Source organism: Athene noctua, chromosome 14 (assembly GCF_965140245.1).
Source record: "Athene noctua chromosome 14, bAthNoc1.hap1.1, whole genome shotgun sequence".
Taxonomy (NCBI): domain Eukaryota; kingdom Metazoa; phylum Chordata; class Aves; order Strigiformes; family Strigidae; genus Athene; species Athene noctua.
Window position 1 is genome coordinate 17,830,004 of NC_134050.1, and position 24,320 is coordinate 17,854,323.

The 24,320-nt window shown below is 42.5% G+C and overlaps 1 protein-coding gene across 1 annotated transcript; it reads right to left on the reverse strand.

Moving 5' to 3' along the window:
* Window positions 1-432: 432 nt before the first annotated feature.
* On the reverse strand, window positions 433-22,391 carry TNNT3 (troponin T3, fast skeletal type). The gene is given in 15 exon segments (XM_074918210.1): window positions 433-821; window positions 5,387-5,427; window positions 6,128-6,218; window positions 7,095-7,204; window positions 7,404-7,517; window positions 7,774-7,851; window positions 8,184-8,300; window positions 9,142-9,187; window positions 9,981-9,999; window positions 13,782-13,808; window positions 14,136-14,156; window positions 18,320-18,334; window positions 19,677-19,688; window positions 22,270-22,300; window positions 22,302-22,391. Coding segments are annotated over 15 exon segments (861 nt in total). The 3' UTR covers window positions 433-772.
* Between the last annotated feature and the right edge of the window lie 1,929 nt (window positions 22,392-24,320).

The following is a 24,320-nucleotide window of genomic DNA, read 5'->3' on the forward strand; positions in this document are numbered from 1 at the left end:
TATGTAGCATAACTGCCTCAATAAACGTTTTAACTTAATATTTGAACGAATCATCCTCTATATTGCACTGTGACTTGTCTGCATTTAAGAAATGCTGTGTGTTTAAAACTACCATTTCTATGGATTTGTTGCTTTATTCCTGATTCTTTGATTCCCTTCATCACTCAAGCTTTTAAATCAATTTCAACTACATTTGGCACCCAGATTATGTGCTCCCCCAGAACATTCAGCTTTTGTTAATTGCCTGTATAGTGGCTGCAAAACAGACCCCTAGTCCTGGGTCTCCATTGATGATACTGAGCCTCATTCCCAGTTGTAGAGCTGGATCAAATTATATTAAATAAGGATTTGGACCAACTCCCAAATCCTTGCAAAGTGGGATGCCGTTAAGTAAAGTATGAAACACCATTCCAGAGGGCTGTCATTGGAGTAGGTACTGGTCGTGCTTTATTTACAAAATCCAGAGATTTGTACACAGCAATCTACAGGACAGCATAGGGCTGGTATCAGGAGGATAAAGGACATGCTCAGCAGGAATTGAAGATGCCAGCGAGGAGTCATCTCAGTTCCACAAGGAACCTGCTTCCTTTTAACTGAGGAAGCCACCAGACCCCTCCAGGAAGAAAAAGAAGAAAAGCAGCAGCAATAGCCAACCCAGGCTGATGTTGCAATTTCTGTTATTGAGGCGTGGGAACACAAGTGATTGGTGAAGGAAGAAAGAAGAGACCAGCAGGGTTTCAGCACGCCACTAACGGCCATCCTGCCTGGTTCTTTACTTCCAGCGCCCGCCAACCTTGCCCTTGGCTCCTGCCTTCTTGCTGCTACAATACAAAAAGAAAGAAAAACATATTAGCATGATGGAAGCGGTGGGGCTCAGTGACCACTGTGCATTTCTGACTCTTAGATTAGGTTCGAGCTGCTTTCACTTCTCACATGTTGGGCACACCTGCCATAGAGCACATCCTAAGAAAAATATTGTCAATAATGTGGAGATTCCTTCTCAGGCTCTTAGTGAAAGGCCAGGGTGTGCATGCCTCAAAGAGGTGGACCCTCCCAGATTCCTGCATTATCAGGACAGAAGTCTAGGTGGTCTCAAAAGTAAATGACAGGCCTATCCAGCCACAGACTTGATGTTTTCTGAATTCAAATCTGCTATGATCTGGATTTTAGGATTTAGAGCTGTTTCTGGAGAAAATTCCCTCAAAAAATTCCACAGATGCTCTAATAATCTAGTCATTGAGGAAAAAAGCTGAGCAATAATTTGAATGTAACTAAGAATTGCTTTGCTCTAGCAAAGGCAGAGTGGCTTCTTTCTTATATCATGAGAGCAAGAGCCTCCAAAACAGTCCAAACAATTTTTTAGGCCTCCCCTCATATCAGTATCCCCATCTTGCTCGTGGTATGTGTGTGGGAGCAGTCCAGCTAAATTCTGCACGCAAAGCACCTGAGGCAAACTCTCCAAATAGTATCTTTTTGCACGCAGAATGGCAATCTTACATGCAAGCCACTTACCTTCTGACTGAGAAGTAGGCATGCCTGGAGTCAGAGAGGGGCCAGGTGTGAAGTTAGTTAAGTTAGATTCTGCACTGGCTCCCATAGGCAGCACCTTGGCTTTTGGGGCTCAACACACCACCAGACCTTTCCATCTCACACACACAACGATGAGGCTGCTTCTTGAACCAAAGCACATGCAAACTGGATACTTTACCTTTTGACCAAGTTAGATTTGGTCTATTAGAAAAAATGACATTTTACATGAGAGACAGCAGCGCATTTTCTGCTTATCCTAAATTCATCTTAGTGTCCTTTTTGCCAGCCTTTCTGCAGGTTCAAAACCCAGTATAAAAACTGCATAGCTCCTCAAACGAAGGCAGAGTCCTTTTATCTTCACAAGTGCCTGTGATGTTTGATGTTATGACTAACCTTTAGTGTGTGCTTAAAGAGACTTAATAAATCTGAAGCAAAAGGATCACTTGATCCTTGTATAACACACTAACAGGCATTGCTTTGGAATAATACAGTCTAGTGTGGATAGAAATTTAAGTACACAGAAATCTCATGAGCTGTGGGCTTCTCAGTGCAACCTTTCCAAATCATGTCCTGAGAGAGTATCATGTCTTTTGGGGGAAAAGCATGCAGTAATGGTACAGCCTGTTGTGGGTGGTGCAGTAGTGCCTCTCAGAAGAGCAGCAACACTCATGGCATCCTTCTGCAGCTGCACACTCTGCTGAGGTTTAGCAGCCTACAGCTCTGTACAGAAAATACCATGGGAAGGTCAAGCCTTATGGTTTGGCATCTACAGAGAACTGAGCCCACAGTGTTACATTCATCTGATAGGGCAGGGTGGCTTGGGGAAGGGATAAGGCAGTGTCTGGTCACTCCTGTCATCCAAGAGTGCCACCAAAGACCACCACTTCATTCCTGGCATGACTTTGCTGAGAAGATACAGAAGCACAGTGAAGACCAGATCCCACCACTGGAGAGCTTGCCTCCCTTGCTTCCCTGCAGTTCCTTCTCTGTGCCTGTTAGTTTTCTACACATCCTAGCTCCCAGGCTTTGTTTAGCCTTGATCTCTCATAAGTTCACTGTGAACACCTAGAATAGTTAAATATAAAAGACTCAAAATATCTAATGAAATAGAGGTCTTGTGGGGAAGGAAAGTGGGAGAGAGATGAAGAGTGAAGAGAACTCACAACAGTAATCCCATGATGTTAGTCTTGTTACACACCATTCCTTACAATCTTAGCAACCACTTGTTTACCCTTCATAAACAAGGGTTGTATTCCCTCTAGAATTCAAAACACCTCAGTCAGGTGTTTGAAAACCCCAGCAATAAACAGATGGAAATTTTGCAGACATGGTGTGAATATGACTTCTTCTCTTGTTAGCTGTTACATTCACTTCAGTTTCCCCTTCATTTTCTCAATGTGAGGCAGGATGGGAGTTGCCCTTCCATCTCTAGCCTCATTTCATTGCAACAAGAAAATGTCGGTGTTGAGGCTGAAGTGACTACTTTGAACACTGAAAAGATATCCCCAAGCCAGGAGCTAGGAAGGGGATATAGGTACTTACTGCTTCTGAGCCTGATCAATCCGGTTCCTGAAGGTGACAATCTGCAAACAACATACATGACCAGGGTTTTTAGAGATACAGAAACCTTGTTCCCTCACACAGAGGGGAGTTTTACCTGCTGAAGTGCTGGAAACCGGTGCCTGTGTCAGGGATTAATACTTCCTTTGAAATAAAAGCTCACCCTTGCTTGAAGGAGAGAAATATTGGTCCTTGGCAATAAATCTGCAAGCCAGTTTCACATGTCAAGGGACAGAAGAGCTAGAGTTTTATAACCCTTATCAGAAGATTCCTGTGTGTACAAATTAGTCTCTTATGAACTCGCATATCAAACTGTAGGCAAGTGAACTGGAATGAGTGTCACCCTGGCCACCTGGAAAGCTCTTGGATGGCTCCATCACCTGTACGTGTCAACCTCACCTTCTCACTCTTCCCTTACTCCTAAACTTTAGGAAGTATGTTAGCTCAGAGAGCTTTGGTGGTCTTTGGATGGGGAACTCAAGAGTGGAAGATGGGTGTGGGAGCCCAGATCCTGCTGGACTACCTTTGCTGGCTGGCAGAGCAGGAGGTGAGGAGCTTGCAGCAGTCACACACCTAATAAGATGACTTTAAAAGGCACTGAAGAAGAAGATATGCAAGGAGAGCTTCAACAACCACAGAGGAAAAGGTTGGAGTGGGGGCTCTGAAGACCTGCCCAAGCTCTGTTGATGACTGCAAGCCACTGGAGAGTCTGTTCTACAAGATGGAATGTCTCTTTGTTTAGCTATGGGTAAACGGCATATTTCAACCTGATACATGGGAAAGCAAACACCTACCTTGCACAGGATGAGCACCTTATGGCCTGACTTAGAATCTCAGTTCTGGACCATAGCCCTGGACTTGCTACTGAAATCTGGGGACTTCCAGCTCAGGTACTGGAAAAGCCCTCAAGAACTGTGGTGTGATAGACAGCCTCTTTTGCCCCATCACCTTCTCATTTGTAACCAAGTCAGGGTTCTACCTATTTTTCCTGGAGTGGAAAAATGCACTTGCCAAGACATATGCATTGTTTCTGCTTTTGATGTAATTCAGAGTCCTTCACTGGCTCTGCAGATCCAAGAACTGATGACCCAACATTTGAATATTTAAAGTGGCACTTCCAATTCCCCACGTGCAAAACAAGAACAAAAGTCATACATCCAGGTTGGCTGAACAGCCAGTATTTCCTGGCTCTTGTTTTTTCGTGGCGAACAGAAACAAAATGAGACCGAAACATTAGCAGGAACAGGACACACAAGGAAGGAAAGATCAGCAGATCACCTGCTTTTGTACTTACTCATAGAAGCTTTAATATCTGTTGCAGTGGTTTAAAATATTTTTTGCAACTGAGTATTTTTCCCAAGTGTGGAGGAGAACCAGCTGTCTTCAGTTTGACCCAAGGACTTAAGACTTACCTTCAGTGATAACTTTGATAGTGACTATAACACTCTCCAATGAAGCACCAAAAAGCAACAGACACTAGAGCTAAAGAACAGCTCCACTCCTGTGTGTCCCGGTTCCTTCCTTTGTCTCTCCCTTGCATCCTTGCTTGCGTCTCCTTCATTCCCTTTGCTGTTTTTGCTTACCTTTCTCCTCACTTTTTTTCCTGCTAGCATCTTCCCTTTGTTCAACTTTTCTATCCCATCTCAGCTGTACATTTTCCTTCTCCTTCACTCATTCTTTGTACTTTCTCTCCTTGCTTTTCATCAGCAAGCACCCATCTTTTTGTTTATGCAGAGGTTTCACTACCATAGCATGTACCTCTCCCCTGGCACTGCCTTAATTCCTGTTTTTCCACACCCAGTTGACCTGTTATCCTTAAGCTAGCCCTCTCCAGTATTTTGGATCTGGATAAGCACGTGCCACAAGGTGGACAGTCTTTCCAAACGCCATACCATTCTTTTTTCTGAAATCCAAGCTATTACACATGTATCCCATAGCTTCTGTGGGTATCCCAGGTGCATCAGGGTGACTTGCCCATGCACACAATACCAGGAGTTTGGATAGGGAATTATTTCAGAGATGGTCTTAAGTGGGTTGCGTGCTCAGTTCTTTATCCACATCCCTGTTGGACCCTGACTAATCTTCCTAAATTACTGCTTCATCTCTTTTTAAAGAATGGAAGGGGAGAGAAAAAGGAAGTGAAGGGAGAGACACAAGATCCAGTTTTCTCTTTTCTTTCTGCACTTGGAGCCAAGTGCCAGTTTCTGTCTGGCACCTAGTCTCTGACCATGCGGCAGGCTCATGCATTTGGTAGCCTTTGCTGCTGCTGTTACACAGGCAAGTTCATTGTACTTACAACTTGGAAAGCTCCTGCAGCCTGCAACGCATTGTTAAAATCTAAGAGAGATTGAGATAGTTACATTGGTGTTGCTCATTCCCTGTCAGCATGTGTCTGTGTGATTGGGAATTAAAAAGAGAGTGAGGCAGGCAGAGATCCAGTAGGAATTCTCAGCCACTGAAACTTGACATGGGTAAGTGCTGCCCTGTCCTGTGACTGTTTGTGAAGGAAACATGCCCACTTTCTGTTACCATATGACACTTCAGTCAGATGTTCCTGTCTGGAGACAGTTTTCAGTGACTCCAGAGAGCTCAGTCCACAGGGAATCTGTCTGGGATGGGAATAAAACTTACAACATTCAAGTGTGACATCAAAGCTGGATTTTAAAATATTACTTTGCAATGCAGATGAGTGAATTGAGAGTCACTGAATTTTCGGGCCACAGTTACCTATAGATAAACAAGAATGAACAAGATGTGTTTGAGCAGAGAGTGGGGAGACCATTTGCCATTGGGATTGTCTTTCCATAGGGCACTGAAAACCTATCCAATTTCAGCCTAAAATGTGAAATCCAGTCCAAGTATGTACATCAGGGAAATGTAGTTCCAGGTGTCCTGTCTTGCTCCTTAAATATTGCAAAAGGGCATTGGAGTCCCAAATGATGCTACCACATTGCTTTTGCCAGAGGAGTCTGAGATTTGACCCAGAGGAGTCTGATTTTTGGCCCAGGGCCATTAGTGAAACAGCTTCTCAACTCACCTCGTATTTTTTCCTCTTGATCTGCTCTGTAAAGTCATACTTTTCAGTCTCCAGCTGGTATAACCAGTCCCACAGTTCCTTAGCCTTGTCCCTTTGTGTTTATGGGCAAAGAAAGATGGGAGAAACACATGACATCATATATTTTCTATGGTTTTTGCATCACTAGTAATGAGGCTTTTTAACGTTTTATTTAATGCGGTTCACACATCTGCCTGCAAGCCCTTTCCATTCTCTGAAAGCTACTCACCATTGACAAGGTCACATTTTTCTCACCTTCTCACCTGAGAACCTTTTAGACTTGCACTCTTGCATGTGTTACACACTAACATATTTCCTATAGATTTGATCTTCTGTTTCTTAATGAAAGAAAAGAGTCCAGGGGAATCAGACAAGAAGGAAGGAGTACTCTGAAGGCCACCCAGATGAGCAGAGCAGCTGCCATTGTGCAGTCTCACCACTTTCAGGGCTGAGGTGAGCCAGCCTCATCTTTTGGTTGTGTAAACTCCAATATGTGGAGTCCAGACTATCATCTGATGGCTGCTCTGCACCAGAGCACTCAGCTCCCAAGCCTCCAGCCTCTGTGGAGATCTGTACTCATACCTTAGCAGCTCAAACTCACCCCTGGGAATGCTACAGATACCAGTATGTAGGTTTGTTCAACTAAGCTCAGAGCTGGGTTTAAAGTTTGTACCTAGTCCTGTAACTGACTAATCCTTATTAATAGAAGAGGCTAACATTGCTATGCCAGGGGCATGGCTAGATGGCTACCAAACCATTTCAACAATTCCACACAGCCCCATTTCCCCTCCCTTCTCCAGATCAAGGAAAGGCACAAGTTAACATTGTCCTGTAATGAATTTCAAGGAAGGCCATCTCCTTTACCTCATTTTTTTCTCTAGAGAAGACCCCAGGACAGTAAGACCAAATTTCAGTGATTACATTCAGTGAACTAGGATAAACATGTTACCTCAGCTTGTCTTCATTCAGATGGTCAATGTTCAAGGGCTTGCGCCTCTCTGCCAGGACCTTCTTCTTCGTCTCTCTAGCTGTTTGCTTCTTTCCTCTCTTCTGATCAGCCTGTTTTCAGAACATAAATTAACATCAGACTGTAGAAATCCAGGCTGAATGAAACAATTTCAGTGACAGAGCATGTAAGACAAGCTGCTAGGGATCCAGAAGAAGTAAAGTTGAGCTGTTTTCTCAACTTGAAGACTGTTCCCAGTCAACACCATGGTTTAACGTTTCTGTATTTTGTCCACCAATCCATGCTTTTTACCTTAGCCAGATAGCTGCTGTATGTGGCACCCATGGAGGACAGAGCCTTCTTCTTCTTGAGATCATCCTCAGCTTTTCTCTTGGCATCTTCTTCCTCTCTCCGTGCCTTTTCCTCCTGTGGAGCCACCACACAGAAGCAAGTTACTCTAGGGGAGACTCACAGCTTCCCTAGAAGCCAGTGTCACTGCAGGGAATGTGATCAGATAAGCATGTTGATGAGAATTAGCAACTCCTGTTTCCTGCTTGTGCTTTAAGTGGGTGGTCATTTCTTCTTCAGATCGAGACAGGCAGAACCTGTAGGTTTTTTTCTATCTCTAGAGATCTCCTCCAATTTGATGCTGAGACAAGGAGAGAGAGGTAAAGACACTTACCGCAAGTCTTGCCTGACGCTCCTTCTCCTTCTCAGCCCGGATTCTCTGTTGCTCTGCTCTTTCAGCTCTGCGCTTCTCCTGCAAGGAGCAGTGACAAAGGCAGTGAGTCATCATTGTGACTTTATCTACCTCCAATATTACGCACCACCACCAAGAGCTTTGGTTTGTAGCAAGTGAGCCACCTACTCCTTGGCGGAACAAGCAGAAGGGCCTCGTGCAATTCCTAGATGTTAAACAAGAGGCTGAAAGAGGGGACAGATGTGGAGAGAAGCCATTTGGTGGTGACTTGAGCAGTCACTTCTGTACATGGCAATACAGCTTTCTGCCAGACAGTGGACTAAGGGATTCCACTTCTCGTCTACAGAGGATCTCTCGATCTAGTACAGGGAAATGGCAGTACAAGGACTTACAATCCTCTCCTTGAGGGCAACCAGCTCTTCCTCTTCCTTTCTCCTGGCTTCAAAGTGGCTGTCAATCAAGGCCTGCAGTTCAATCAGGTCTTTGTTCTGCCTTTTCTTTTGGATGTCCTAGAAGAGCCAGAAAATGCATTACTTAAGCCCTTATTGCTCTAGAAGCATACCCTGGACATTCCCAGCACCCTGCCTATACAGAGAAACAAAAGTAGGAAGTGTCTGCAGATACCCATGGAAATCTATGGGATTCTCTTAAATGGCTGTTGATGCAGGTCAGACAGGCAGAGACTAGCCCAGGTGACAGTCAGGAGCCCAGAAAGGAACAAAATCCACATCTTCCATTTTCCTACATCATATTTTATCCCTGGCTTTGCTTAACTACCTATCTTTGCGTAAACTTAGCTGCCTCCTCTCTGCTTTGGGAGATGAATCTTACCTAGAAAATGTTCCTGCATTTTTGGCCAAAGCAGATATTTCTGTGTAGATTTTCAACACTAGAGGTTCTTTTTTTTGGTCAGCTTTCTAGGAAGGTATTTGGATCTCTGTTTATTATTAAAAATCTGTTGTCATTTTAGGTACTGTTTCTCAGCAACAGATATGTACAGGCCTGCTTTATTTCAACCTGCAACTTTCAAACCAATTACAACAATGGGACAGGGGATCTGAGACCTCCTAAAACACATACTTTCTCCTTTCTTCATGTATTGGTTTCGAAGATTCAAGGAGAAATAAAGAAATACATGAGTTTAGCTTAGTCACATTAGCAATGAATGCATCCAGAGAGTTTCAGGGAGCAGAGTAGCCTTTCACTGAAAACAGGCAGCAAAGCATCCATGCTTTTGTCCTTGACTTTATCCTCAGCAATATCCCATACAGGAAGGGTTATGTGGGTTTACACACATGTGTATGGCTCAGGTACAGACAAACACAGCCAGGCTCAGTCAGGAATACTTACATCAAAGTCTACTTTCTCACCCTCGGGTATTTTAGGAGCAGTTAGTCTGCAAAGAGTCAAAAACAAAACAAACAAAACAAAACAAAAAAAAAGGATTTTCATCTTAAAGAACAGGCAGCTTTTTAAACAGCATGTCCTGACCTGACCTGCCCTCAGGAACGATGCTGACAAGGAGGAATGTTGATGGAGATACAGAGGGGTAAAAGAGCAAGTCAATGGAAAACTACTCCAGAATAGCACTAAGGACCATTGTCCTCCCTGGAAGGTGGTGTAGGGAAGGGAGTTACCCCTAAAAACCCTTTTCATTCCCAAAGCCTATGGTCATTCCCTACCATGTGGGAAGACAAGACTGTTGGTGCAGTGCTGCACAATCTGTTCTGGCAAGCTGGTGGAGTAGGAAGGGAAGGTGCCAGAATCCAGAGCCAGAAGGTCCATACCTTAGTTAAGCTCAAGTCAGCTCAGCCCAACATTTACTACCCTTCCTAATGTCAGCGGTCCTGGATGGATGAGTAGTTTCCCAGCCATGGCCTCTCACAGAGGATTTACTGTTGAACCACCTACATCTTGGGATACTGTGAGACTGCTGTATCTTGGACAGTTCATGAGTCCTCTGACTCTGTCAGGAACTGGTTTTAAGACCCTGGCCAGTAACTGCTGCTAAGGCATCCTCTGGCAGAAGCAGACATCCTGGAAAGGCATGCAGTGAGAGCTGGATGTTGCACGAGGGAAGGTTGAATAAAGGCTTCTGGTGGCCATTTGCCTAATAGACAATCTAACAGCTTCTGCCAGAGCAGAAAAATGATGCCAGGGTTTTGAAACTCCCTGCCCCTCATACTTACTTTATTCTGGGCTTCTCCTCTGTATTTGGAAACATGGAGCAAAACAGGAAGGGAAAAAGAGGGAGAACAGTTAGAACAACAGAGATCATGCCAGCTGCTAAAGTAATAGGAGGGAAGGGAAATTAATCTTAGGGGAAACATCCCAGAGAAACTGGTTAAATCTCAAGTGCTTCAAAAAGAAATACACACACTCACACACCCCTTTTGTTAGGAGTGAATCTGTTTTTACCCTTGAAACAGAATATGGCAGAAAAGAATCAAGAGACTGTGTAAAAGTCCCCAACATAACGTCTGGAAAGCAACAGTTTCATGTAAATGCAAAATTATTTTTCTCAAACCATCCTGACTAAAGCTCCTGACAGCTGGGCTGGAGGGTAAAAGAAAATGTTGCCTTTTTCAATCAGCACTTCTTTCACTAACCCGAATTCACAGTCATGTCAATGATAACTAGGCTTTGCCAGGTTTGCTCCAATGCCTCACAGGGAGGCCAGGAGGAAGAAAGCCTCATGACATACATTATCTCCAGGTTCATTGACTCCTAGGATAGTTTAGGGCACATGTCCCTGAGATACCTTGGTGCCATGGGGGAGATGCTTATTCTTCTGCACTGTGTGTTGCTCCTCAAACCCAGCTTGGAAGGGCCATCCTCTCTTAGCAAGCATCCTCTCCTGCTGAGGTACATGCAGAATTCCCATGGCCATTAATGGGAATGACCTTTGCATCTCCAGGAGAGGTATAATGCCCTGATAGGCCATGCCATCACAGAGGCTGCCAGCTTGGGCCCTTTGGCAGTCAGAAGCATTCCCCTGCAACAAGTGACCTTTTCCTGGCTCTCAGAAATGTGCTGCCTTACGAGTTACTTTCTTAACATTTGTGCTTGTGATCAATTCCCCTCCCTGCTATGCTTTTAAAACTTCAGTTATTAACTCCAGTGTAATGCCAGTAAGTTCAGCACTGTTATTCTCACAAACAGAAGTAAATTAAACCCAGTCTCACAGGGACCCAGGTTGACTTTCATAACCACACACTACATTTGAACTTTCAGAGATGCTGCTGGATTCTGCAGTACAAGACTCTCCCTGTGTTGGTTCACTGGGAGAAGCTGAGGTAAAAAGCTCACAGCCTATTGAATCTGGTTTAAAAACCCAGCTTTGTAAAATAAAAGTAAAACCAACCTCCCTTGGGAGTGGGTGCGTGAGCCCTGCTATCCATATCATGATACAGAAAGCAAAAATACTATATTTTTTCAAATGCTTATTTGCATCCAGCTATTTTGGGACTAATGGGGGAAATTGGGAATAGCAAATGGAAGAGAGTAGGCTAAAATAAAATAGTATAAGAGGAAGAAAATAGCAAAAACGGATACTGGAAAGTATTTAGTGAAGGCATCGGTTGCAAGGATGTTGGATAATAAAAAATTGAAGTGACTGGAAATGGGTTATTGAGATAAGTAAGAGAAAAGCCATTATAGATGTGTAAAATAGATCAGAAACCAACCTTTCCTTTCCCACTTTCTCATACCAATTTCAATAACGAAATTTTTGGGGGTAGGCTTTTCTTGTTTACTGCAAGAGTACTGCTTACCAAAACATATCTGAGTTAAGGCCTCTGGATGCTAAAGTAATGCTAATAAAATAAACAGCATGTAATTAAAAAAGTGGTTTAGAGCACATGTATAAAGGAAGCCATGAATTGGTGCTGAAGGAAAATACCATTAGCCAACAGCGTTCTTCTATATTTCTCCAGTTATTTTTTTTATTGTTTTGCTTTTCAAATAGCCAGTGAGCTTCTTAACACATTAGTCAAACTGGGTTTTTTAGCTAAAGAGAGGAAAAGTCACAATTAACCAGTCCATCAGGGATGTTATTCACAGAGGATTCCCTTCCCTCATGACATACCCAGATAATTTTCAGAAACATTCCTGTTTAGCTTAAAGCTGCCAGTTAGTAACACTTCAGAGAGAGGGGAAAAAAAAAAAAAAAAAAAAGTAGACAGGAAACGACTGGTTTTGTTTGTTGAGGGTGGTTGCCAGGATGGACACCTGTTTGTCAATAACAGTGTGTATTTGGTTTCAGCTGCCACCAAATCAGCACTTTAAACTTAATTAAATCAACAAACAATTGTAAAAATAAAAATAAAGATTAGTTACTCTTGAAATAAGAAATTGTAGTTAGAATATTTAAAGGTACCTCCAGAAAACCAGAAAAGGGGATAACAAAGTAATAGGAGCCTTTATTAAAAAACAAACAGTAATAAGTCTGTCCTTTGCAGTGCATGACCCAGCACTGGTCCATACCTTATGCACCAAAACCAGCCCAGGAATGTGATTTATTTTGAAATGCCCCTTCTTTCAAGATACCGGGTCAAGGAACTGGGCCAAAATTTGTTGACAAGCAGGAATTGTCATAGCAAATTCCTGTTCCTGTGGTGGATTTTGACTGAGTTTCTGGTCATTCTGCCCATGAACCATGGGGCTGTGACAAAATCCCCATATATAACCCTGCCAAAAGAAGGCAAGAGCCACTGGAAATCCAAGTTCACTGCCCTGGTGATTAGAGAGTCTCTGAGTTTCTGGTTTCCAAAAGGATTAACGTGGGAAGAATACACACCACCATAAATACCATCTTGCTTTCTCCTGCTCAACCTATGAGATATTCACACACTGCTCCCCCTCTCTGTGAATCCATCTGAACTGCCTTTACTTCATTCAGAAATCCCTAAAAAACAACCCTTAATCCCACTTCTCAGAGGCAACATATCTAACTCATGGTGTGTCCTTGGAGAAAAAAAAAAAAAAAAAAAAAAAAAAAAAGAAAAAAGAAAAGTCAATATGCTATTAAAAGGAAAGAAAGAGAAAAAGGAGAGAAAGAGGGTCAGAAAGGTCCTCAGGACATTTCCCTAAATAAGAAAAAAGCCTGAAAAGGGAGCAAGAAAATGAAACAAACAAAAAAATCTACAAAAGCAAAACAAAACAAGGAAACAGAAAATGCAGAGTGGTTTCAAGTGGTGTTGGGCTTTATCTTTTGAAACAGCTGGCCAGGTGTTCTAGGGCTTGGGGCAGTCGGAACACAAGTTCAAAGGCCTGTAAAAGTCCATGAGAGTCTTTTTATACATTCACACTTGTTTTGAATTTTGCCCAAGGAGCCTGAGTTATCTTGCCCTCATCCAAGAGCAAAGCTGACCCTGCATACATTTAGATTTGGACCTTTCACATGAGTCTTGTCCCCACTCATGTGCTCCAGCACCCACTCCACCAAGTATTATGAACACCCTGTCTTATACCTGTGTCCCGCCCCACCTGTCTGAATAAATTTATTCACATGCTTGACGTTTAGCACAATTGTACGTGCATGGCTGCAGCAGAAGTTTAAATATCTGTAGATTCAGGCCTGGAGACCATGACCTTGTAAGGCTGTGTGAGGAAGGCACATCTGTGCAGGGCTCAGCTCCATTTTCAAGCATGCCACTGTGATTTAAGAGATACTTTTCTGATTTGGGGGGGATAGAGAAGGTTTGCTGATGAGAGCTATGACAACAGGTTCTAGCTAAAAGGCAAGTCCAGAGCAAGCTTCTGGAGCTCGACTTTGACCATCTACTGTAGTAATGAGGATGTACAGGATTCTCACTACAACAGTGACCCCCCAAGGGTGACTGGATATGCGCAGTGAGCGATTCTTTGCGGCAGAGATGTTTTGGCCCAGTTCCTGGGTTTCAAATCAAGCAAGGAACAAAAACAAATACAAAAAAAAGAGTGAGATGCTAGAAAGATGACTTTGTTGTCCTAAGACACCACCAAGCTACCATCATAGTATCCGCCTTCTTCATCAGCTGTAGGTTGAAGGATAAAAGCAAAAGAGAAGAAGCATAGTAGTTAATCCACAATCAGCACTGTTCTCCTAAGAACAACTGTCCCCACTCCCTCCCTGCTATGCTGGGAACCTCGGACTCTCTGGAGATCAAACAAGAAGAAAAAACACCTTTTTAGTGATTAGCTTAGGCAAACATATGGCCCTTTTCTCCATGTTCATCCAAAGCCATCCAGAGACCATTTCCCTCCCATGCTCTCTTTGCTCTTGAACAAGGGCAGTGTTTTTAACACTGTTTCCCCAGCACTGAAAGAGAAAAAGGGTGAGAACCTGTAGGTGCATCACATACCTTCTTCATGGGTCTCCTCTGCTGGTGTCATGGTGCAAGCAGTGATGGAAAGACAGGAAAAAGAAAAAAGAAACAGAACAGATGTTTAAACCTCTTGAAAGCCTGAGAAAGAGACCAGGGAATGCATGAAGGGAGAAAAAAACAAACGAGGAAAAAAAAAAAAAAGGAATTAGTGAATTAAGGCAGGGAGAAAAAGTAATCTGGAAAGGCTGTCAGGAGTTAAAGATGCTGTAAGTTTAAAGTAGTAGTAAGCGTGGACATTAAAGGAGAAAAGGACTGCAAGTGATCATTATGGTTAATATTTGTTTCTCTTGTTTTGTTCTCTTCTACCAGCCCAGGACTCCTGTTCTCACACACACACACACGCTCTTGTGTTGCAACTAGGTGGAGTAAATCAGAAGTCATGTCACATACCTGGCTCATGAACTTCAGGTGTGAAGTGTCATGGAACAAGATGCGATGGAAAATAAGAGAATGAGAACGAGAAACCTGTTATTTCACACTCCAAATGAGCTTTTGAGCCGAAGGGGAGGAGGGGCAAAGAGGAAGAGGGGAGAAGGGAACGAAGTTAAGAAGTAAACCTGAGGTAAAGTACATTAATTACATTTGAAATAGCATATAAACAGAAGTCACAGGACAGGAGAAGAATTCGGTCAGGTGAAACAGACATTTAAAATAATAGTGCGGTGCTTAAAAAAAAATTCTGAGCATCGTATGACATAAAGCACAAGAGGACAGCACAGTGTACCAAGGTTTACCTTGATCTGAAATATGCACATGAACATAGTCTGCACTCTCACAGCGCTATTGGATCCATCCTTTTCTACAGCAGTATTTCAGTCATTGGAAATAAACACAGCGTGCTTTGGAAACCTACTGAAATACCTGCTGTAACTCAGCATCAACGTTCAGTTAACTTCCAAAGGAGCTTGGGTTTTTTTTCTAGATCTATGACTCAGGCCATTTTCTTCCTTGCAGACAACTTTGATGTCTGTATAAATCTACTGCTGTTCTTCACACCCATTTGCAATGTAGAATTACAGATGGGTTACTTCATAGGAAGAAAAGGTTCATTAAAAGTCTGTGCAGGTCTACATTTCATTCTTCTGGTTTTTTGGCAAAGCAAGAATCAATCAGCAATGAAGATTTGCAGGGCAGATTTTGCTTTTCAGCCATACACACACCACCAAATATTTTGTAAAGCAGGCATAAAAATAATGCAAAATCTCACAGTATTTATATTCCCTGTGTACAGTCAATGGGTCAAATTCTGACCAAGGATTTGAAACAAAGTTTTCCCTGTAGAAAGAAACATTCATTCTCATATCACAGTGCAGAATTTGACCCATTCCACAAGGACACTTTTTGCTGCGCTACTCTTTCACAATAGTATATGTGTTCCCTTAGTATTTAATAAAATTTTCATGCAACAGGTAAGTTTCCTCCTTACCGATGATTACACTTCACTGAGGAAAAATAATATTGAAGTAAAAAAACAACCACCCCAAAGGCATGCAAGTTACAAGCTATCATTAACAGATAGGTTATCTCCTGTCACCTTGTATTCACTTCCCACACACACCGTCCCAGCAGGCAGACACTGGGGAGTTTAGAAGTTAAATCACATACCTGGAGGGGGGGCTTCATTTAGTAGGAAGTGTCAGGGGAAAAACATAGGAAAGGAAGATAAAAGAATTAGAAATAAGTTATTCAGGAGGGGATCACCTCAAACTTTGGTAAGACTGGGTTGAAGTATTGTTTGCAGACTAGGTTATAGGGACAGAGTGTTAATAATAAGTGGAAGAGGAGAGTAATTACAGTGGGGTGTGAAGTAGACAGGGAGGGATGCTATAGAAATGGAAGATAAAGGGAATTTGAACGTTGATGAATTGCCACGGTTTAAATCATGCAAATATATAAACGGTGGTCAACGGTAGTAACACTGGCGATCCTTAAATTTGAAATAAAACATACACAAGAAGAGAGTTTTACAAATGTGCAGTGTAACCTGTGTTTCAGCTGTGCACATGTCCTTTCAGATATCAGAGCAGCTGCTGCGTCAAGTACTGCTCTGGGGGTATCTCTGTGTTTGCATCTGGAGCTCCACCATCTAAGAACCTCCTCTGGCAGGTTTGGGGCTTTGCTGTGCAGAACGGAAAATATTCGAGTCTACACAGGGCTTGTCTCTCCTGAAAAGGAGTAGAAGCCACTTGAGCCTGTGTGCCAGGATCCTGCTGCAGGCGATGCCTGCAAGTGAAAGCAGCAGGAAAGTTTCTACAGCTCAGGTACCCACTCTCTGCCCTGGCTGTGGTGTAGTCATAGCCCTAAAAGTTTTCAGGGGCAGCACATGTTTTTTCTAAGCTTCTTAGAAGGTGATTCTTCAGACACAAACAATAATTATACTCTCCTACAGGGAAAATAAATTTAGGGGAATCTTAAGAATGGATTGATTCTTCATGACTCTGGTTTTCTTCAACATCTTCAAATTTCTATGTACAGGAATGCTTCAGATTAATGCGTAGGAATTTAGATGTCGCACACATGCATTTGGTTAGGTGGAACGTGTCAGCAAAGAAAAATAAAGGAATTAGAGCAAGAATCGCACAACAGCAACAACTCTGTGCAGATCAAAGCTCTGACTTACAAGATGTGTTAGACAAATACAGCATTAATAACGGAGAAACTAAATAATCAGTGATATGAAAAGCTGGGACAGCCTCCCTCTGGCATAAAAGTTATATTTACATCTTTTTTATAAAATTTCCTTTTTGTTATGCTTGATGTTACAGAAGGAAAAGAAAATATGGGGAGGCTGTAGGTATGGCTTTCTCGTTAATCAGATGATATTAATACCTGGTGTTTTGCACAAATTCCAAGCTCATATGTATGCTCAAGACCAACACTCAAGTAGTGGGTAGCAGTTCAATAAATACCAGAGAGAGGTACAGAGGCAGGCAAAGCAGCTAGGATGGTAGCAGTGACCTTTAACTTGTGTTAACCAAGGTCAGAAAAACCTTAGGAGCAGATAACAGACCAGAATGAATACGGTTAAAAGGAGAAGAGAGGACATGAAACAAGAAGCGGTGAGAACAGGAGGGAAATGAGAAGCAGCACACAGATGAATGTTGAAGTGTTAAGTCATGCAAAAATCAATCAGAGAGCTTTCACCTCGCTCGCTTCAACCCTGGCAAAAGTTCTGATTCTCGTCTAAACTAAGGGGCTGGTCTCCCTCTGTGGACAGCAGAGTGAAATAGCTGGGATGGGCAGCTGCTGAGATGTGACTGCTTTAATAAAGCTACTCGAAATGGCACAGAATCATTTTCACAGACAGTTTAGAAGAGGCAGCAAGTTCAGTTTCAGCTTTTCCAGATAATAAACATTATAACATTCCCATACACAGTGTGAGGATGGCTCGGGGTCCAGTCAGTGGCTATTACTACGGCTTATACACTGAGATATTTGTTTACAAAAATGTTATTACATTTTTCATGCAACAGTTAGCTCTTATCCTCATTATTACACATCACAGAGCAGAGGAAATTATTACTGGTGGAAGGTGTAAGGAAGCTGCAAGTTACAGTTTACCATTAATATTTGATTTTTATCTGTTTTCTTCCACCATCTTTGAATTCCTGAGTATAATATTAGAGTTACTGGTATAATTTTGCAACAGAAATCATAGTTTCAATTAAAATATTACAAAACTCATGTAGATTCATCTAAGATTTTAGTTTAAAAATATAAAAAGTTTCACAACCTTAAAAGATTGCATAGATATTAACATCTCTAGAACGAAACCTTTTCATTTTTTGCCTTGTGATAATCTCTCATTCCAGATTTGTTCTTGCATTACACTATATATACCCCACATTATCCATAAAGTCAGTGCTTCAGTAGCATCTAAAATAGAATTTTCATTTCAAAATTTGGAAATCTTCCATAGAGGAAAGAGGGAAAAAAGAAACGTTGGAACGAAATGTTTTGTTGCAACTAAATTTAAAAAAAAAAATTTCAATAGCTGCCAAACAAGGCATTCCTCCTTTTTGTTGTTGTTGTTTGTTTGAAAAGTTTCCATTTTGTCCCAATTCAGAACATGACCCACTTGTGAAATTGCCAAGTGCAGCTGAATTTCCAGCACACAATAACCCTTTACATTGACGCAGAGGAATTCAGAAGTCACATACCTGGTTCATGGACTTCTTTAAGAGGGAAGTAGCAGGGAAGGAGATGCAAAGAAAGATAAGAGAATTAGAGCAAGAAACAGAGGATGATTAAAAAACCCTTACACTTTTTTTAGCCAGGGTGGAGGGGTTAAAGGGATAAAAACCATTAATAAGATTAAAAGAGAAATAGAGGGTACATATGGATGTCAATTAGAAAATCACGTAGAGGAAGGACAGGAGGTGTTGGGATATAAAAGATGCCGATGACTAACACATCTTCATAATGTTATAAATCAAGTGCCATTGGTAGCCTTTGGTTGACAAAAATATTTACTTGTTTTTAAATCAAGTTCATTACATTCATGGTTTGAATATGCAGAAAGGGTATAGACAACCTGTTCTTATTCATGTGCATAGAAATCCCAGCCTCTGCGGAAATCAATGGGCTGGAAGGAGCTGGCATTGATTTCCCCAGTGCCCAGGATTTCACCACGGGTGTGTAGGACCGCACACCGACGTGGGAAGGTAAGTACGAGCACATCGCTGCTTTCCAACCTGCAAGGTAAATTATTCAAGGAAAGCCTGGCTGGGCATGCAGAGGGGGGGATGCAGAAGGGCAACTGAAAGGTAAAGTGGTTGGGCCGGCAAGCTGTAATAAGCATGGCTCACTATTTTGCTAATCACACCAATTGCTTACCAGATCTGGACTTTAATTCACATTATAAAATTGAGCACAAATGCAAGCCTGCTACCCCCATTTTTGCATAATGCATATTAACCCAGAAAAATACCGATGGTTATGAAAAAAGCATTCAACTACATCTTTTCTCTGAATTAGCATTTTCTGCAAATACGCTGCAAGCAAAACGATGCCCCTCGGTCCGGTCCTTAACACAACAGAACACTAGGTGTGACGTGGTGCCCCGTGTGGCTCATGACTCCAGATGCGAGTCTCGCCACAGCAGCAGACATTGCTGAAAAAGTGAGTTTTGTCTCTGCACAGTGCCGGGTGGGGCGACAGGAGGAAAAGGTACGCGGGACTGAGGGGCATAGCACTGACACAGGGCACGGCTGTTCCGCCTCCAGCCCTGGTGCTGGAATTATTTTGGGAACACTATCCCCATACCAACTGGTATCCAGACATCGGAGTGCTGGGGAATATGTAAGCAATGCCCAGCCCATGCTTCAGGCATTGTTTTCAAAACAGCAGTTAGTACTTGTTACTCATCACGCCTCTCATCCTACGAGAGCGAAGCAACCATCAGTGAGCGCGCAGAGAGATATTTTTGCATCCTCTCCTCTTCAACCACCTCCAGAATTCCTGCACGCGTTACTGCTCCAGACAGAAACAGAGGAATTCACAAGTCATGGCACATACCTTCCTCATGAGCTTTAGCGGGTGGGAAGAGTCACAGAGCAAAATGCAAAGGAAGACAAGAGCATTAGAACCATCAGAACAACTTTTCACTCGTACAAAATGGAGGGGGAGGGAAAGCCTGAGAATATATGGCAAGTAAATGAAATTAATATGGAGCTGAAAAGCACTACTAGAAGTAAGAGTACAAATGGTCTGAGATATTAAAAGCATAAAGCTGATTTAAGTGGCTGTATCAGATGACATTTGACTTATATGCACATTCCTGCAGTCCTGCATGCAGCCTGGAGCATCACACTGCTTCACCACCCTGATGCTCGCCCAAGGGCATTTGCAACCTGAGGCCAGCAGGTTTTTGGTGGCAAGTGTCTGCACATGCTACTGTGAGACAGTGGTCTAGAAATTCCATTGCATGAAGGAGAAAATAATCTTTAAACATTTGCAAAGCTAAAGCATCAAAATTGTCACCAGTTGCTCTGTATGACAGGGTTTAAGGTGAAAAAGGGGCATGTGGAAAGGCTATTGTAAGAACACCAGCCACGTGAAGGAGGGCAAATCCTCTCCACAGCGCTCACAGGCACATCTGCACATCATCCAGAGACCTGACCCACCCTGAATGGTCCAAAATAAGCCTCCCAGGGAGACCCAACCAGTCTTAGAGTGAAGGCTTTTCAACCTTCATCCTTTTAAGAGGTTTACATTTCCCAGCAGTTTTCTTACTTTTTTTTTTTTCATGCAACAATTACCACATAGCATTGCCCGTGCATTCAGTGTCAAGACAGAACATGAAGGAAGAAAGTACAAAAAACAAAATGGTGGCAAGCTTTATTCTATATTAATATGCCTGGTTTTAACTCCTGCTTCTTTTTACCATCTTATGGCTTACTGGCTAAACCAGAGCTTACTCGGAAAGGTGGGAATTCAGGCGTCATGTCACATACCTTCCTCCTGAGCTTCTTTAGGTGGGAAGAGCCACAGGACAGGATGCAAAGGAACATTCGGAGAAACACATTATTACATGGGCTGATACCATACAGGCTAAAAACTCTGTTAAGCCAGAGGGACAAGTTTTATACCAGTAAAGAATGCACTAATGGCCAGGTGGGGAAGGAATTTGAGGCATGTGTGGTTGGGAAACAACTTCACCATGTGAAGGGAAGAGGCAAAAACTTATCTCACAACAAGCTCAAATACATGCTGAAATTTCTTTCTAATTCCAGTTTTAGAGAAACAGCCTCCTGCCATTGCCCCGATGGGCTTTCTGGCGAGCTCTGCACATGGCAGGAGGGGCAGAGGCTGGGTTACTACAGAGCCAACACCTGTCGGAACTTGCACCAAGACCATTCCCATGTGTTAGCCACCGGCAGAGCCGCTCATGGAGGAGAGGTGGAAAGCAAAGACAACAGAAGTGATAAGGCAAAGTAACTGTGTCCTGCTCCTCTCGCACTACCCTTGGATCCCCCACCACCACCAAGGAGATGGAGGGGAGCAATTCAGAAGGCGATGGCACATAACCTGCTTCATGATCTTTGTCAGGTGGGACATGGCGGGGAGCAAGAGCAATGTGATGGAAAACGAAAGCAATTAGACTAAAGAGTGTGTGAATGCAACAGAGGGGTCTAAAAAAACACAGGGGTTATGAAATAGAGAAACAGAGAAGGAGATGAAATGGAGACAGGCAACCAAAGCACGCACAGGTACAAGAAATGTAAAACCTTTGGGACCTGGATGCTATAAAACCCCTGCAAACCACTCAGAGCAGGTCTCCCATGGCATTGTAAGTGGGTTTGCTCTTGTTTCAAATATGTCTATAGCACAAAGCTTTGCAAATGAGGAACCAACACACCCTTTGGCTCCTCGTACCTGGAGCACCACATCTCAAACCTCTCCATTGCAAAGGGTGGGTTTCTGTTCCAGCCCCTCTTCTGTCCTGCCTGTCCCACCTTGCAAACGCTGTGTGCAATGTGGGCAGCCAGCTGGGGTTACTTGCCAGTGTCTACATCGATCTAATTAATAAGATCTGCATTCTGCAGTATTATTATTTATATTATATATAATATGATATATTACAGTCTCTAAATGTGTAATATATACCATATACTATATATAATATTACGTATTATAGAATATGTACTATGTAACATATGGCTACACACATACCTTACCACAGATGGATTTTGATTTCAAAATCCATCTGATCATTATCTGCCAAGCTACATAGGAGAAACCAGTTGACATCTGATAGCAACCTTTCTGGCCAGAGCCCATTTATTCCATGGCAGGCCTTGCAAACACCCGGGGTTAAAAATCAGCCTTGGAGCCTGCTGTGGCTTGGATGAAGGGATGGTATCTGCATTATGCATGCTGCTCCCTCCCCGAAACCAGAACAGAGGTGCCCGCACAGATACTCAAGGATATGGGGCACTCTCAGTGAAACTTGTGCAAGAGACAAGAAAAGTCCTCTGCCTGCAGATCGTTTGTCCCAGCACCTTTCTTTTGCCTCTTGCTTTCTTTTACCACCTTGCAAAACTGAGGCGCACATCACCACTGAGCCCTGCTGCGGGAAAGAGGGGGGCTGAGAAGCTGTTTCACATACCTTCTTCTTGAACCTCTTCTGTGGGTGGGAAACGTCACACAGCAAAGGGAATGGGAGGAGAAAATTAAAACAAGAAATATCTTATTGGAACATTCTTGAGGTTTGCCAAGCTCCCAGGCCATTATGGGTAAGAATACACAATGATGGAATTACAGGGTGAGACAGAATTAAAAATAACATTTTTATGGGCATATTATGAGGTTATAAATGTTACTGAAATATGGGAAAATAACCGCAAATGAAAACCACATTAAAAAAGGCATCCAATACTTTATTCTTTATTAGAGCTGGATATAATTTCCTAAAATTGACTTTTGGTGAATTTTTAACCAAAACCAAAATTCCTGAATTTCTTTTGCTACAAATCTATTTCTAAAATAGCTAAAAGTTTTCACCAACATTTACCAATTTTTTGAAATTTCAAAGAAATTCCTTGTGGAATTTCAACAGATGGATCTAAACTCTGCAGGGTGTCCCCCTCCCTTTTAGAAATTTAAGCTTTTAGAGAGAAAGGAGGGGACTTGACACTGTTGTGACAAAAAAAAGTCAAGCAATTCAGTAAAAAAGGTAGACCAAAACAAATGTTTGTTTCTATGTATATATATATATGTAAAATACATATATGTGTGTATATTATATACATTGTTTCTTACATATGCATGTCGTTTATTTTATATATATATAAATGGTTTGGTTTGTTTTTTTAAACAAAAAACCAGGCTTGATTTCCTACCAGCTCAATAAGTGACATCAATGTCCATCATTGCATTGATGTCTGTGGCTTGGGACTGGCTCCCGGCCACTGGGTATGAACCATTTGCTCTGGATTTCTTCACACACATTCTTTCTCCATGCTGAGAGAGAAAGAAAGCAGAAGCCATGTCACATACCTTCTTCCTGAGCTTCAGGTGGCAAGTGTCATGGAACAAGAAGCAACAGCAAGCAGGAAAATGAAAACAGAAAACTGTTAAAAACTGGTATTGGGGTGAGCTAAGGCCTGGAAAAAGATGTGGTTAGAAAGCAATGGAGAAAAGTTATATGGAAAGGAAATGGGTAACTGTGGAAGAGAACTCAAAAGTCAAGCAAAAGTGGAGAGCAAGGAAAAGATACACCTCAAAGGAGACAGTCATGCAGATTAAAAAAAAAAAAAGAAAAAAGGAAGTCACCTGCCTATTAATTTCATATTAATCATTACATTCTTGAAACCCAAAAGTAGACAGTTAGGGAAAGAAGGAGAAGGGCAAGAAGTGCTTCTCCTTTAAGAAAGGCTTGTCTGTAGGAGCAACACCCTTTGCTTACTCTTTGGGCATTTGGCAAGGCATGAAGGATGGAGCATGAACAGCACCTTCACCTCCCAAGCTCTGCCCCTCTGGGGCAAAAAGCTCCACAAAAAGCTCTACACAAAGCTCTACAACACATTTGGCATCTCTATTTTCCTTTTTTTTTTTTTTTTTTTTAGCCCTTGATCCCCTCAGAAGTAATGCTGGCGGAATTAGAGACATAAGGATAAGGTACTTTAGGGCAGGAACTACTGTCAGCATCCTCTGTTCCCACCACTGCTGACAGGAATTAGCCAGTTGCAGCGGTTTGGGGGAATCCATAAGGGAAAAAAAAAAAAAAAAAAAAAAAAAGTATAAAATCCCCAAGATGGAAATTTCTCCACAGAGGCAAGTCTCTGTCTCAGAGATGGTCTCATGCCCTCTACATGCAAATATTCCATCTCCCAGTAAAGGGAAGTGGACACTAAGAACAGATCCTGGGAGGAAGCCTCAGAGTTTGGCCCTTGTCTCTGTCCCAGACACACTGGGGAAATGAAGGATGACAACTGGTAGCTACACTTGACTGAACTGAAGCCAGTGTGTCAAAAGTGCCCAGCAAAGACAGTGATGCATCTCCAAACTTTTCCTCTCCCTGCTGCCTACAAAAGCTGAAACAACTCTGGTGAGAAGAGTTTTCCATGCTCCATCTTTCCAGATCAGCACTCTGTTTCTTGCAGCTTGTCAAATCACCTTTTGCCAGCTAAAGGCACGTTAAAAAACTTGATCTTTGCC